Consider the following 15715-nt stretch of genomic DNA (forward strand, 5'->3'; position numbering starts at 1 on the left):
GTGGTTGCTGATGCAATTAGACCAAGATGTGTCTGCAGCCAGTGTGCTTGCTCTCTCCTGGGCCTGTGTGCGGGGAGGGGAGAGCTGCTGGCTTGAGGAGGGAGCTCGGGGCTGGGTTCTCCATGAGAGGGGAAGTGGCTGGGGCAGGGCTGGGCAGGGTTGTCTCTGCTGGCCTGGGAAGGTGCTGTTTGGCTCTCACTGCTCCTGGGGATGTGAACAGAGCAGAACCTGGATGGATTCTTGCTGCTGATGTCTTAAGGGCCGGAGCTGCCAGGCTGAGGTGGTGATGAATGATGGGTAACACATCTTGCAGGGCTGGGGATCATTTGTGTGGCAGCTAAAACTGAATGACTGATAGGTAACGGTCCCTTGGCTTTCGAGGGAAGCAGAGTGGCAGCCATGGACCATGGGAGATGCTCAGCCAAAGGAACAGGGCCTGGGCTTAGAAATCTCAGAGGCCAGCAGCTGCAGGGGCTGCTGGTATAGAGGCAAGAGAGGCCACGGAGACATTTGCGCTGCTGTGGGTGGGAAGGGATGAGCTGATATAATGGAGAAAGGCTTTTCTCTGCTACGAGTCTGCATCCCACATCTCTTCCCACTTACATAGCTCTGCCCAAGGTATGACTCCAGCTGGTGCCCTCCTCTCTGGCTCTCAAGCCTTGTATGTCTTCTGGTCTCTTTGATTGCTCCTTCTGGAAGTTGGCTCCGCTCCTCTAGCACTGCCCTTTGGTGTGTTGCTTTGGATTCTTGTATCTTGTTTGTGTCTCTCGTTCTTCAGATCCCCTTCTCCATCGTGTCTGTGGTGGTGTTTCCCCCATGTGAAGGGAGTAATTTCTTGGCTTTCTACCAAGTTTTATGTCTTTAATCCTGTTGAATCCTTCCTAGCCCCATGTCCTTTCCTAGTCCCCATGCAGCTTTGCTAAGGCTTTCATCCCTGCAGCCATCAACTGTCTTCTCTGAGGCAGTGCCCTTCAAATGTCAGCATTTTGTCTTTATTCTTCATGGCCAAGAAGCATCTCTGGGGTTTGACATACCCGCTCTGTCCTTCTCCTCTCCTGGCAGCCTCTGCTGCTGGGCACGTTTGATCCCTCGAGCAGGGGCCCTCATAAAATCAGCTCTGGGGCTGCATGGCTTCTCCACACTGCTCTTCTTTGCTTCCTGACTCCTTTTTTGCCCTGTGCCTCTGCTTTCTTGGTGGGAGTGGGTTGGGTTGCCCAGGGATAATGTCCTTGGATTGTGCTACTGGGGCATGTTGTGCTGGAGCTCCTTAGTTGTCCCTGCATGAGGTGTGTGATGATGTTCAGGGGACATGTCTTCTATTGGTGATGTTTGAAGGATGCCAGGCACTTTCTGCCTCCGCTCGATGAAAGCCACCATCGGGTGCAGATGTTCACCCAGAGTGGTGGAGTAGGAAGGGCTTTTGCTGCTCGCACTGCTCTGAGCACAGGGGTTGCCACAAGCAGCCAGCCATCCATCCCTCTGTCCATCCATCCGCCTTTTGCCTTTGTGTTCACCTTCCTGCCTGCTCCCGGGGTGTCCTACGGGTGTGCACAGCCCTGCTGCTCCCTGGCTGTGTCCCAGCCTGGGACAGTCCAGCTGGCAGCACACAAGCAGCCCATCAGCAGGCCCTGGCAGCCTGGAGCTGTTACTTGGCACATTTGGGACCTTCTCCCTCAGTCCAAATAATGTCTCATGTGAATATTGTTAGTAAAAAGCTGTCATTCCTTTCCAGCAGGTAGAACGTAAGAGTAGATGAGTTCGTACAGACACACCACTCCCATGATTTCAAGAGAGTGATTAGTGTGATTAAAGGTCAGATGGGTTTATTACAGTCAGAAGTGCATTTCTGCTGCTTCAGGCTGAGATAGAGGTATCTAAGGCTCCAGCCATTGTGGTAGTTCTGTAGCTTCCAGCGTAGGCTCTGGAAGGCCATCCTGTTGGTAATGGGGAATCCTCTCTCAGGGGGTGCTGTTGGGTCATGACACTGCTCCAGGACAGACATGTGACAGGGATGTTCCTCGAGGGGCTCTGGTGTTTTGTCTTGTCCCATGTGCCTTGATGTTGTATTTTGGTTTTTTTTTTTTAACTCCCTGAGAACCTGGACTTGGAAAAAACCAAAAAATCCCAATTAAGACTCCAAGACCAGAAGCACTGTGGGACCGGCCTCCCGAGGAGCATGGAAGTGTGGGGTAGTGGGGCCCCTGCATAAGTACATCCTTTTTATGGAGCAACCAGAAGGATGACTTGAACAGCATGTGATGCCCACCTGGCCTCCAGGCCATCTCTGAGCCCTCGGTGGGGTCCAGCTGTGAACCCTCAGCATCTCTTGAGCAAGATGACTTTTTAATTGTCCCTCCAAGCCAACTGGTTGGTGTGGAAAGCCTGGGGGAGCAGCGGAGGAGCTCCCTGATCCCTTCCCAGCTCTCATCAAGGCAGGAGGGGAGGATGGAGGAGGTGAAAACACAGCCACAGGTGATTAACCCCAGTGCTTGCTCCCTCTTGACTTCTTTTGCCATAGAATTGCTCTGTGCAGGCACTGGGGTGCTTGGCAGCTGCAGTGGGCTTCCCTTGCTGAACCCGTGGCTGCTTTCCCAGGCTAGCCGGGGTGCTCAGGGTGCAGCATCAGCGCTTCGTGTTCCTGCCAACGGCTCCTCTATGCCCCTCTTGATGGGCATAAAGCCCCTTCAGGATCTGGATTACAACTCCATTGTGTCTTGCCAGGCAGGACTCGCATTCTCCTCTGCAGGCTGCCTGTTTTGGATGGGAGCACTATGACCCCTTTCAGTCCAGGAGAACGACTGGTTTTTAATGATGGGTATCCAAGCCAGGGCCGCAGTGGCCAGCGAGGCCTGATACATGGCAAGGTGCCCTGAGCATGGTGTCCCAGGTGCTAAAATACCCTTATTTGTTGTTATTCTGCTCTTTCTCACGACATAGGATTACTCTGCTTTAGCTGGCTGTCAGTGTGAGGAACCAATGGCATTTCAAGAGGGCAGGGAATAGAAGCGGTGAAGATCTGGGCCTGGTGGGTCTGGCTCTAGCAGCATCTTTGCCTTGTTTCAGGGATGCCAGCTGAAAATCCAGCACGTCGGTTAAACATGACCCTGGCTGAACGTGACCTGTGTGCCTGCCAGCCTCGGCAGCTGGTTTCTGCACACGTGTGTGCAAAAGGTGCTGCTGGGGGAAGGAGGCACAGCGGCTGCTGGCATCGGATGGTGGCTTTTCAGTGGTGACTGTTTTGTGTCTCGTTTCAAAACAAGCGTTGTGCTTTGTTCGGTGGCAGAGGGAGCGGTTTCTCATTAGCTGGAATTCGGTGACCCGTGGGTATCCCTGTGTGCAGGCTGAGAAACTAAGGTTAGAGGCTAAAAACCTTTCTGGAGCTTAATTGGGCTAAAAGAAAGCTTCGGCCATGGCTGGTGTCAGCGTTCCCCTTTGCTGGGGACTTACTTGGGTTTCAGATACAAGCTCTTGCCCTCTCTATGGTCTGGAGGAGCTGATGAAGCAGCATTTGAAGCTGGTTTTCTATGGAATGCTCTCAAGGAGGAGCATGGCTGCGGGCAGCATCATCCTGTCATGTGAATTGCAAAGCCCTGCTCCCTTAGATGTGCTGGAAGCCCCCAGCCTGGCTGCAGCTCTCGGCTGTTGGTTAGCCTGCAGGTGATGAGTTATGGGCTGGCTTGGCTCTAGCTCATCTCCTTTCCCCCGGGCTGCTCAGCTTCCTGCCATCGATCGCTCCTCTGCAGCCAGCGGCTGTCAGCACAAAACCTGCTGGGTGAGACCTTGAGGCATCACATCCCTGCTGTGTCCAGCAGCGTGGGGTCTGCAAGGCGCCGCGCTTGACGCAAGGGTGTGTTTATGGCAAAGGCAGCACAGGAGAAACTGGACCCAGGAGGAGTGCCCGGGGCTTGACTCGTGCTGCATGGGGAGGTCAGTGGCAGTGAAGGTGCCTCACTTGACACCCTCGTGCTCGGGGTGTTAAAAATGGGCTGTGTTGAATGCTGCAACTCTGAGCAAAGCTGCGTTATTGATCTGGTGGGTGCAGGCCAGACTCGTACTGCAGGAGGGTTCACTGACAAGGCCCAGCGTGGGGTCGGATGTTCTCCCAGCATGGTGAAGCCCACGCTCCCAGGCAGAGCCTTTCTCAGCTCACCTTCCTCCTTGTGAATCCTATTGGTTCAGGCCAGAGGCACCGAGAAACATTTGAAGCAAAGAAAGGAAAGCTGCTTTTCACCTCCAAGGCTGGGATTAAAATCCAGTGATGGTAGGTGATGGGAGCCCATGGGCTCACAGGCAAAGCTCATACCTCCTCCTTTTGCAGCTCACCAGCAGACATTTCATGTCAATGTGAGCACGTGCTGAGCTGCCTTGGGTTGGTGTGTGCGACTGTCATTGTTCTGCCTGGGGGTTGGAGAGACAGCAGCTTGATTTCAGGCACTACGAAACCTCAGGAATTGGCTTGGAGACTCTTCTGTTGCAATAGCTGTGTCCTGCAGGTGCTGATGCCTGCGTGTTCCTAGTGGGAGCTGATGGACACGAATGTCAGCCGTTGCTTGAGGGACTGGCGAGAACACAACGTGCGTCAGCCAGAACAGGAGTATTGGCTTGTGCTGCTTCAAAAACATCATGTTTGAAACATGTTTGGTGGAATCCTGGGATCTGGGGAGTGAGGGGAGATGCAGTTCTGGGACCCAGCGCAAAAAGTGGAGATATTTGTCATGCCTCGTCTTAGCATGAGGAGGTTTCCATCCTGTGTGCAAGGAGACACGTGGCGCTGGGAACATCTGGATGCCAGCCCCCAAAGGGCAGCGCCGTGCTCGTCCCTGCTCTCCAGCCATACTGCGTGGGACACTCGTGGTGACACCCTCCTCTTGCTCACCCACCCAGATCATGTGATTTGGCTTATTTCTTGCTTGCTCCCCTCCTGTAATCTCCCTGTGAGGCACTGGACAGAGCTGGGTGTGTGTCTGGAAACCAGCAAGATCTCTCTTGGCAACTTGAGCAAAACCTACAAGAGGAGGAGATGAGAGCCAAGCGGGCAGCTTCCTAAACGTGCAGCCTGCAGGGGCTGGGATTGTGAAAATCATGCTAAAATAGGTCTTTAATATTACATAGAGAGAAGGAAGATGTCTCCTCTTGCCTGAGGGATAAATAGATCTGAAACTCCTCTTAGACTTTGCTGCTTATCGCATCTGAAATACGTTTGTGTCACCCTGGAATAGAGCCTCTCCAGGAGCCCTGGATCCCCGGCTACAACGTGTGTAAACCACTCCAGCTCGTGTAGTGTATGTGTGGTGTGCTGACAGGTCTCCAAACACAGTGCCTCAGGAAGGGGTGCTGCTTTTCCCCTAGATTGTAGCTGCCTGTGCCTTGTGGTCTGGACAGGGGAATGAGAGGTGATGCTTCTCAGCATGCCACCAAGGTGAGCGTCCCCTGGTGCCTCATAGTGATGCTCCCTCAGTGCTACATCTCCAGGACCTGTGTAGGTAGCTCAGGAGATGCACCCCACTTTGCAGGAACCTTGTGTCATCTCCTTCCCTCCCACCTCCTCCCCAAGCAAGTGTTACAGGTACAAGCACTGAGCACACAGCTTGGCTTCTCATGCCTTGGAGATGAATCCACAAGGACCAAATGTTGTTTGTAGCCTCAGGCTATTGGGTTTCTTGTGCAGAAGAGCTGCTTAGAAAAAGATCCAGCTCCAACTGCCATTTGTAGGTAGACTGATGCGATGAGAGAAGGATTTTTTCTTATCTGCAGGCTTCTGTGCTGAAGCTGTTCTCACATCACAAGCAATGCTCTTTACCACGGTTGAAGTGTGGAAGAACATCAAGAGAAAATAACTCTGCCAGAATACGGCCATCCTGAGATTTACTGGTGCCTCGTCTGAACTTGGGCAAGCCCCAGACTGCTGGATGTCGGCTCTCAGGGAGAGGACGAGGATTGCTGCTGTGTCTTGGGAGCACCATGAATGTGGTGGTTAGTGATTTGGGGCCCAGCATGGGGGGGAACTGGGGTGTCAGCAGCACTTGGGTGCTGAGGGGGTGCCATGGGGAGTGATGTGGGTGCCTTGTGGTACTGACGGAAGGATGTGGGAAGGAGGAGGGCAGTGGAAGGGATGAAGGATTTTCCCACTTGGAAAATATTGATGTGCTTAGGAACAATTTCAGTCCAGGAAGCTGTGGCCAACATCTTTCTTAAATGTTCCTATCCTTAATTCAGCTTATTCCTCCTGCTGTCACCCTCTGCAACACCCTGCATAATTCCTCTCTCTCCTTTTGATGTTTTCACCCCCCCGTGTTTGTAGATTACAACGATGTCCCCATGTAGCTGTCGCTGAACCAAGTTGTCCATATTTAGCTCTTTAATCTCCTCTTCCAAGCCAGTCCCTTCAGCCTTGTTATTTTTGTTTCTCTTCTCTGAACTTCCTCCAATTTGCCTGTGTCCTTTCAAGTAATGAGATGTCCAGAGCTCAGTGCAGCTGCTGCTCTCCTGAGAAGAGCCATCAGGAAAAAAATAGGAAATTCCCTCTTCTCCCATACTGTGTCCCAGGTGACTCTGGGTTGGGAGAGGCAAGGAGGGTTTGGTGGGCAAAGTGTTGTTTTTTGCTCCTGGCTCTGCCTCAGGGTCTTCTTTGCAAGCTGGTCTCACTCCACTAGCACCTGGATTCCCGGTAGCTATGGGGAATAGGACAAGTGTAGCCAATCCAGCTTGGTGACACTGCTTTGGACCTCAGTGCCATCTCAGTGTTGAGAGGAACCCCAGGTCACATTGCACAGACAAAGATGGAGAGGGTGGATTTAGCTTTGAAATAGATTTTTTATGATGAGGGTGCTGAGGCGCTGGCACAGGGTGCCCAGAGAAGCTGTGGCTGCCCCATCCCTGGCAGTGTTCAAGGCCAGGTTGGACACAGGGTCTTGGAGCAAGCTGCTCTAGTGGAAGGGGTCCCTGCCTGTGGCAGGGAGTTGGGACTGGATGAGCTTTAGGGTCTGGGATGCTAAGATGTCATCACGGAGACAATCCCCTTCTGGATCATTGGAAGGGCCACCATGGAGTAATGCTTAACTGATTTATGCATGTCTGTAACTCTGTATCCCCACGGCTTTTCTTGCATAATGACTCCAAGTGTGACTGATGCTCTTGGATCCATTTGCAGCCCTCGGATATTGGGATATGCAAACGATGCTGTAGTTCTGGCTGTTGTGGAAGGTACAGCTGTCCCCATGCCACATTTACAGCTTGGCTGATGTAAACAGCTGCAAGTCAAGCCCATCTTTCACCTAGAAGGTCCTTTCTAGGTCCTTCTGTGAAAACACAAGAGCCTTTTTTCACATCATCTCTTACGCTTTACCAGGTGTAAAAGTTGGTTTCTTAGTGGTGTAATAAAACTGCATCTGTGCCTGTTGGTTGTGTTGCCCATCATGTGTACTTTGTCTCGGCAGCAACAGATGAGTGGTTGCAGTGGGTTCTGGGCTGGGCTTTGTCCCTTCTCACCTGGGAGTGGGTGCTAACAGGGCAGTTGCTCTGGATACTGGGATGGATGAGGAGAAAGGTGGTCCCTGTGTGCCCAGCAGCAGAGCAACCCGTCCTAGCTGAGGTAGTGTGAGCCCAGCTCATTTCTGCTGCAAGTCTTGAATCCATCTTCTCCCTTCTGCTGGAGTCCAGTTTTATACTGAGATTGTTAGTAAATCCTGAGCTGTCTCTTCTCTGGTTGACTTCTGTAATGCAGCTTTCCAACGATAAGAACTTTGTGCAGAACGCTGTGCCTGGATGGACATGATTGATTAATGACATGGTTTAATTGTGAGTGCTCTGAGGCTGCATGTAGGTGTGTGTGCTCATGTGGCCATGCCCTGCTGCTATTGCTGCGGGCCCGGCAGCCCCAGCGTCTGGCTGGTGGAGGTTTAGACTTGCAAGAGAGAGGTGGAGAAAAATCAGGTGAAAAAATGAAATAGTTGAGCCAGGCAGGAGGAGCTGTGACCTTTAAGGTCATCAAGTCCAGCCTTTACCCCAAGTGCACCATTAAACCATGGCACTACGTGTTACAGGAGCTGGGTATCCTCTAGGAAGAATCTGGACCTGGGTGTTTGCATGGGGACTTCTAACTGCAGTGAAACCTGCTGTCTAGGGCTCATACCTGGCATGGCGTGGTAATGCTTGCAGTAGGAACTTCAGTTCAAGCCTAATATCCTTCTCCCTAAAACCAGAGATTAACTGCTTGCTATATAGCCTCCTGGGAGTTATAGGATTACCCACACTAAGCACAGGACAGACCTGTTGATTTGCCTAATGTTGGTGACAAGCTCTGTCATATGTTCCTCATCCCTAGAGCTGCTTGGGTGGTCATTACCAGATGAACCTGTGGCCCTGGTGCTCAGGATCCCAGTGTAGGGTGAGACAGACCCTATAGGTCTCATTGTCCACCGGGGAGTTGGCAGGGTTAAAGCGGCCTGCCACAAAGATGCTGCTTTTTCATGTGATTTCCCTCACGTCTCAGCAGATTGCTGGTTTAGGGCTGTCTCTGGCTTGGCTGTTTGCAACCTCTGTGTCCTGGTTTTATGTAGCCAGTGGTTATCAGCGGGCTTTTAACAGTGGCTGGAGCTGCATCACACACAGCAAGTGGTTCGTGAAAGGCCTCTTGGATTTATATCCTCCTTCTGGCAGATTGATGCTCCGAGGTGCTCGTGAAACCTTTCATGTTCCTCCTTTGGCTGCTCTAATGTGCTGGTCAAGGAGTGCTGGTATTAACGGTGGCTGTTTGAGTGCTGCTCGGATTTAGGCAGGAATTTCATGTGGTCCAAAGCAGAAAATGCTTCTGCCTCGCTGTCGTTGTGGTGTTGGTCCTCTTGCTTCTGATCTGTGTGTGTGAAGGTCTTTTAGTGGGAGCAGTGGTTGCTTTGGAGTGGCCCGGAAATGGCAGCTGATGAATCCATCGTGAGCTGGGGGGCTCAGGGACTTGAAGAGCTGTCTTCTGCAAGATTGGGTGCAGTGCTGGGACTGTGCTGGGGAGCCAGTTCCTGGGGAAGAGATCATGGCCTCCAGCCAAGAAAGCAAGAAGGTGACGTGAGTATCCATGAAGGGAGGGCTGCACTGGTGGTTGAGAAGGTCCTCAGGAAATGCATCTGCTGTGTCTCCTGTTTCTGCTTGGGTAGAGGTGTGTGGTTATCTTGTTGGGTTTGGAGGAAAGAAAAGGAATAAATGTAAGACTTTGCCCCATGGTGGTTATTCCGCTCAGCATCCTGGCTTGAGGGACGCATGGCTGGTGTCAGCTGGATGCAGAAGCCATGCTTGGTGCGATGCTGGCCTTGTTGACAGTAGCATGGGCACAGTATCGGGGGCTGAATGTGAGACACTGGGTTCCCAGTGGGTAGTTGCTTGCTGTCATTGGAGCTTTCCTGCTCAGGCAGCACTGCTGGAGGTGAGGATGACTCTGGTGGCCAGAAGCAGACCCTGTATGGGACCAAAGAAGAAGGGGCCAAAGGCTGTTTTGGTCAACACGAAGGATGCTTGCAGCCATCTGTGGTCAGGCCCTATGCTTCCAACCATCTCTGCCCTCCCTTGAGTCAGACACATCTCTAGTGCATCTCTGCATTGGATCTTTCCCCTTTTCGTCACCAGCCCAGCTGCTTCATGTTTTAATTCCATAAAGGAGGCGAGCATTGGTCTGGACCAGTGCACAGAGGTCCCAGCCTGGATTCCCTTTTTCCATGTTTCTCACTTGTGTCAACTGTCTCCTTCTGTCACTGCTCTTCGCTACCTTTCTCCTACTGGGGAGACCTTTCAGAGTATTTTTACCTTCTTGGAGAAGATCCGATAGTCTTGTAAGTGGTTGGAGCAGGTGACTTGGTGCCAACACGTCTGTCTTGGATACTATTCCTGGCTTTATTGAAGATGCAGTAATATGCAAGACTGTGCCTCTGTGGCGTCTGCCTCCTCTTGATCTTGAAACACTGCAAGCACTGAGATAAGCCTGGTTGTGTTCACGCAGGGATTTTATTCCCTTCTCTGCTGGGGAGAAGAAGTGGCTTGTTGGAGGTCATGCTGGGTGATACTTGCATTTACGCAGCAGTGTGGCCAGGGTTGGTACAACTGCTTGGATCACCTGGGTGTTTGGATCAGTTCCTCATCACTGGCATGGTGGGAGGTTGTAGCTTATACCCTGATACACTCATTAAGCATGACCGGGTCTGTTTTCAGCAGTGGGATGTGAGCTTCTTGCAGAAGTCCTTGTTCAGGTTTTGGTTCTTGTGGCCTGCTTACGTGTGGCCAGGGCAAACTTCCCCAGCAGGGTCCTCCCCACGTGTCCATGGTCTGTAGAAGTAATTGGCTGTTTATTTAAGCTGGCGTCTTTCCAGGGAAAGGAACCTTTGTTCTGAAACACATTTTTGGGTTTACATCTTGATGTCAGCAACCTCAGCCTCTGGTGAGGGAGAGGGGAGAGCAACGGGCAACAGTGTCAGAATTGCTGCCCCAGACCATGCTCCTTGCTCCATGTTTTGCATCCTGCTTGTGCTGCCATCGTTGCCCTGCACATGGGGTTTTGTTGGAAGCTCTCATTGACTGTTTTCTTGCTGTGGTCCAGAAAAATCAAGGCAGCAATCAGTCAGGGTTCATGGTTACATACTGGAGCCTCCTCCACACTTGCTGGGGTTGTGTGCCTCCAGCATATTGGGATGTTGTTCCTGGGGGATGTGACTGGGAGCTCTGGGTGAGTCTGTTGGAGAGTACTGAGTAATGTTTACAGGTAGATTAGAGATTGAACCGCTGGCGTGGTGGGCACTGGTGTGTCTTCAGCCTCTGCATATTGGGCTTTGGGGGTCAGGCTGGAGAAGATTCTGGTTCCTCTTCGAAATCCTCACTGAGGTCACTCGTGATGGGGGAGAGCACCTTGAGTGCTGCAGTTCTGAGGTTTGAAGATGCCCACCAAAGATGTTCATCACTGGATGGATCTGCTCGCCAATTATCTTTCTTCAAGGAGCTGGAAGTTCATGTTCCCAGGTCCTGCTCTGAAAAAGCAAAGCTGTTGGGGATGTGGTAATGGAGCAGGACAAGAGCTCCCAGGACATCAAAGCTGCCAAACGTTGGGCTGAGCCATGCAGTAGTGTGGGAGGTTTTGGCTGCAGCCTTGAGCAATGCAAGTCCTGGGTTCAGCTGTAACAGTTATTTTTCTCTTTCTTAGTACCCAGTGCAGTGTGATGGAACAGTTTTGATCCATGTTTTGACTCCTGGCACAGTGACTCCTGTGACCAGTACTGAGGCTCCCCCTTGCTTTTGTTGTCTGTCTCCATCTGCAGGACTTGAAGGACCCTTCTAAATAAGAAGAATGGGCCACTGTGCTGTGTAGCTTGTTGATGTGGACATACACTGGAAGCCAAGCACTATCTCAGATGCATCAGTGATCTCAATGCTGACCACTGCAAGGTCCTTGCTGACAAGCAGGGTGTAGTTCTGTGGGTGCCCTACACCATGGCATTGTTCACACTCTCTCTGTCCTTGCAGATGCACCACAGATATCTGTGCTGCTTGTTCTTCTCTGGGTTTTTGGCATCCCTGTTGGCTTTTATTGCTCAAAAATGCATTTTTCTTGCCTGGTTGACTTTGATTATTGGGAGCAAAGCAAATAAACGGGAGTGGGTGCTCTGGGTGGTTTGGGGGTTGGCATCAATATAAATATGGTGGTTTTATTTTTGCTGTGCCCTCTTCTCTTTCTCCTGTTAGCTAATTGCTGCTGTGGAGTCCCTTAATGGTGACTGATGCTAACGAAGCTGCTCTGGCACTGCTCTAAGATGGCAGGAGCTGCTTTGTGTGCATCTCTCCACGCTGGCACTGGCTGCTGTGCTTCCCTTCCCATGGGACCCTGTCCCACCTTGGAGCGCGGGCTATGTCGAGGGGTAGGTTTCAATCACCCACCCAGAGTGTAATCCCCCTGGACTGGCATCACCCGGCTGCTGGTGGATTTGCTTTTCCCCCATCGAGTAGCGCTTGTGCTGGCTGCCGCCGCTGCCTGGGCTTGGCTCCGTTCCACTTCTGTCTTCGGCGGTGGTGAAAGCACGTTCCTCGTGATGGGGAAGGCTCCACAAGGAACACAAAGGGCTTTCATTAGGGGAGGCAGCGGCAGGCGGATGCGGACGGCCAGCGCCAGTACGGGGAAGCTTCACCCCATGTAACTCTTGCAGAGGGGTTGCTGGAGGCAAACCAAGTTCTCTCCAGCAGCAAGCACGTAGCAGCCGCGTTTGCACTCGCCAGCATGTCATCTTAGAGCCTACCTGGCAAGGGAAGAGAAAGACATTCTCCTTTTGCAGAGGGGATTTAGGGCCCAGCGGCGTTAAGTGCTTTGCTCGGGGGCTGGTGTGCGTTGGAGCTGAAAGCCAGGAGGGTGCAGGGCTTGCTCTGGAAGCTGGAGATCACAGCCCAGCCTTGCTAGCTGGAGGAGATGCGAGGGCTGCTGCTCGGGGGGATGAATGCTGCCCAGTGCCAGCACCTCCCTTGGCTGCTGGCCTGGCAGAGGGAGCTGGGTGCCGGCTCATGGTGAGGCCCAGGCTGCCTCAGCTCCCCCCAGCCCTCCTGCAGCCACCAGTGGGTCAATCTCCTGACCTTGCTCGATAAAGCAGGAGGATGAAAAGCCGTGGCACTGGGAGATAAGACACATGCAGGGAGGGATGAATTCAGGGATTGATGCATTTGTCTCTTCCTCCAGTGTGGCTTTCGGCTCTTTTCAGATGTGTCCCTGTGAGGCAGCTCTGTTCTGCCCTTACCTTGGAGAGCCACCCTGGGCCCTTTTATATTGCTCTTGAGCTTCAGGCAAGGGAGCAGGAGCTACCTGGTGTCCCCATGGCTGCTGAACGAGGCTCTGTTTGTTCCAGTGCAGAGTGAAATATGAAATCCTCTCACGCCGCCTCGCTTATTAGCGAGATCTCAGCGAGCTGCTTATTATGCACCATGGCATAATGCAGATTAGGAATGTGACCAGGCGATAATTAGCAGAGCTGGAACTGTAATTAAACACTCCTGTGCTGCACTGGGCTTTCTGTCGCAAAGTGGGAGGAAGCTGAATGGCTTCAAACCCGCAGGTCCTCGGAGCTGCTGCTCCTGCGGTGACAGGGAGCTCCCCATCGCTGCCCGGGCTCTGTATGCTCCCACCAGCACCGGGCAGCCCTGCTGCTTCCTCTTCAGCTATTTCATTGCTGGAGCCTTGCTTTTGGTTTGCAGAAGGTGGCATTGATGAGCAATTTGTTTGCTTTAGCCCCTTCAAAAGAACGTCACTGGAGCTTATCATCTTGCTGAAGGATGGAGGCAGGTGAGCTAGAGAGGGAGCAGATGATTTTGGCAGCTTATCAGGAGCAGGATGCCAGTTCAGGATGGGAGTCTGACTGTTTGGTGGCTGTCAGCATCGTTGGCCAAGGAGAGGCAGCAGCAAAGTTGGATGTGGTTGTGGACTGGTGTCTGTGTCCACCCTTGGTGACCAGCAAGCTTGGCCTCTCCAGGGTTATAATCATCTCTCCTCAGCAGGGACTTAGGAGGACATCTCTTGCTGTAGTGCCGGATGCTCTAGAGGGATCTTCCCCTGCTGATGATTTGGTTAGTTTCCTCAGTCTCCTTTTCTTCTGAGGTTCCTTGGTGTCTTAACAAGATCATAAACCATAGAGGAGGTCTGAGCAGAGGAAGAGCAGCTAGCCCCAGAACTGCTGCACATCCTCATGAGCCATGGCGAGGGGATGACTGCCTGCAGCTGGCTTGGCTGATGAACCCTGAAGGACAGGAAGGTCTCCACCCTACCTTTCCCTTGGCCAGCAGCAAAATCAGCCCATCAGCCATCCTTCTCCCAACACTGCTGCAATCTGCTAGCATGGCAGCGTGGCCAAGGACTTTGGCTTGTCAGCAGCAGGGTGACTTGGCCATGGTTTCACTTGGCAGTTTGGCTTGTTGGCTTTCCAAGCCCAGCTCTGGCCATGAGATGTGATTTCCATGCACAAGGAGGGCTCGATGACTGGCGCGCTGGCCTTCGCTGTCTGCCGGATCAGGCTCTGAATTGGACACTTAGCAGAGAAGAGGGATGTGATCTGAACATCTGCATCTTCAGGTGGTCCCAGGTTGGGGTTGGGAGGGGGACGATGTTGGTTTTGATGGATGCTGGAGGGAGGCTGCTCCTTGTTGGTCCTGTCCTGCCAGTTGTTTTTTTTTTCTAATGAGCTATCAGGTCCAAAGTCACTGACTGCATTAACATCTGAGCAGTAGCCAGAGGCATCCTCGCTGGGGATGATTACTCTGGCAAAAGTCGTTGGGGAAGGAACTTGGCACAAACTCTTTGAAGCAGGAAAGCAGATATCTCCTGCGGAGAGCCTTTTGGGTGTGATCTGTGTGACTACAAAGTGCCTACTCTTTAGGGTTACGTGTGTATGGGCATGCCAGGATGGGAGAAACCTGCGAGATCCTTGTCCTGTGATGGGGTGTGGGACTTGAACTGCCTGCTGGCACAGGCATTGGGAAGGTGGCAGCCTGGGCTTGAGGTTCTCCAGGAATGTGGGTCCCTGTTGATACTTGTTCTCCTTCCCACATTCCCAGCGGTGACCGGCATGTTTCTCCTTCCCCACAGATGGAGTCTCCGGTCTCCACGCCTGCAGTGCTGCCCTTGCACCTCCTTGTCCCCGTTGTCAACAATGACATCTCGTCGCCTTGCGAGCAGATCATGGTACGCACGCGCTCGGTGGGAGTGAACACCTGCGACGTGGCCCTGGCCACTGAGCCTGAGTGCCTGGGCCCCTGCGAGCCTGGGACCAGCGTCAACCTGGAGGGCATCGTCTGGCAAGAGACAGAAGATGGTAAGTGTCACCGGAGAGCTTTTTGCTCTCCTACGATATCATTATGGAGTTATGGCAATCCCTCCCTTCCTGTGTCCCTGCTCTGTTGCTTGTTGGCACGGCCTGGGCTTTCCCCTCACTGTCTGGGTGGCCAGGACAGAGGAGCTGCATGGGAGCAGCCCTTAATCTGTCCAGCAAAGGGAGTAATGGGCCAAAACTTGTGTCAGACCAATGCATTGCGATGCCCCGTTGCCCAGACTTTGGGCGAAAGAAGTAAGCTGCCATTTCTTTGCATTCGTACGAGAGCTGACTTGTTCTGGAGGTGCCAGCAGAGGGGCAGTGCCAGCCTGCACGGGAGCTCATTGGAGTTGACTTTGGTTCTGCTTGGCAACCCACAGGTCTGTCACAAACCTGCTCAAACCCTGGGAGGCAGCAGCAATCTCCCGCTGGCTTAAAACACCCCAGCGGAGCTCTCAAATGGACTCGGTGGGAGATCAGGCTCTCGCCTCTCATGCCAAGCCAATCCAATCTTGTTTTCCGCTGGAGCTCGTCTCATCTGTGCACAGCTTGCTTTGCTTTCTCAGGGTCTTTGATGGGTTTTTGTTGCTGTTGGGGCTCTGCCAAGTAATGCAGGGATGAATAGGTGGCTCAGTGGACCACGGCGAGTGCTGGAACCTGGCCTTCCCTCCAGTCTTGTTGAGATGCTGGAGGTTTCTGCTTCTAGAGGCTTAGGGGAAGCTCCTCATATTTGTGTCTGACTTCAGCTGGGGCTGGAAGCAGAATGAGAGCCCAGAAGCACAAAGGTGAGAAAGAGCAGTGGTGTGGAAGTTCATCTCAGTTGGGTATCCAAGAGCTCCTCTTGGGCATCTGCTCCTACTCTTCCATCACTGTGGTGTGCAGAGAATGAAGCTGTTGTTGGCCTT

The 15715-nt window shown here is 52.7% G+C and overlaps 1 protein-coding gene across 4 annotated transcripts in view; it reads left to right on the forward strand.

Moving 5' to 3' along the window:
- ZNF609 (zinc finger protein 609) overlaps nt 1-15715 on the forward strand; it is a 68153-nt gene that overhangs the window by 37990 nt on the left and 14448 nt on the right. For all 4 annotated transcript variants that reach the window (XM_062625752.1, XM_062625748.1, XM_062625749.1 and 1 more), the window contains one exon: nt 14588-14813. In XM_062625752.1, the coding sequence (XP_062481736.1) occupies nt 14588-14813 (226 nt within the window). The remainder of the gene's footprint in view (nt 1-14587; nt 14814-15715) is intronic.

This window comes from Pezoporus occidentalis, unplaced genomic scaffold, assembly GCF_034315485.1.
Source record: "Pezoporus occidentalis ecotype Australia unplaced genomic scaffold, CSIRO_AGI_Poc_V1 ctg282, whole genome shotgun sequence".
Classification (NCBI taxonomy): domain Eukaryota; kingdom Metazoa; phylum Chordata; class Aves; order Psittaciformes; family Psittacidae; genus Pezoporus; species Pezoporus occidentalis.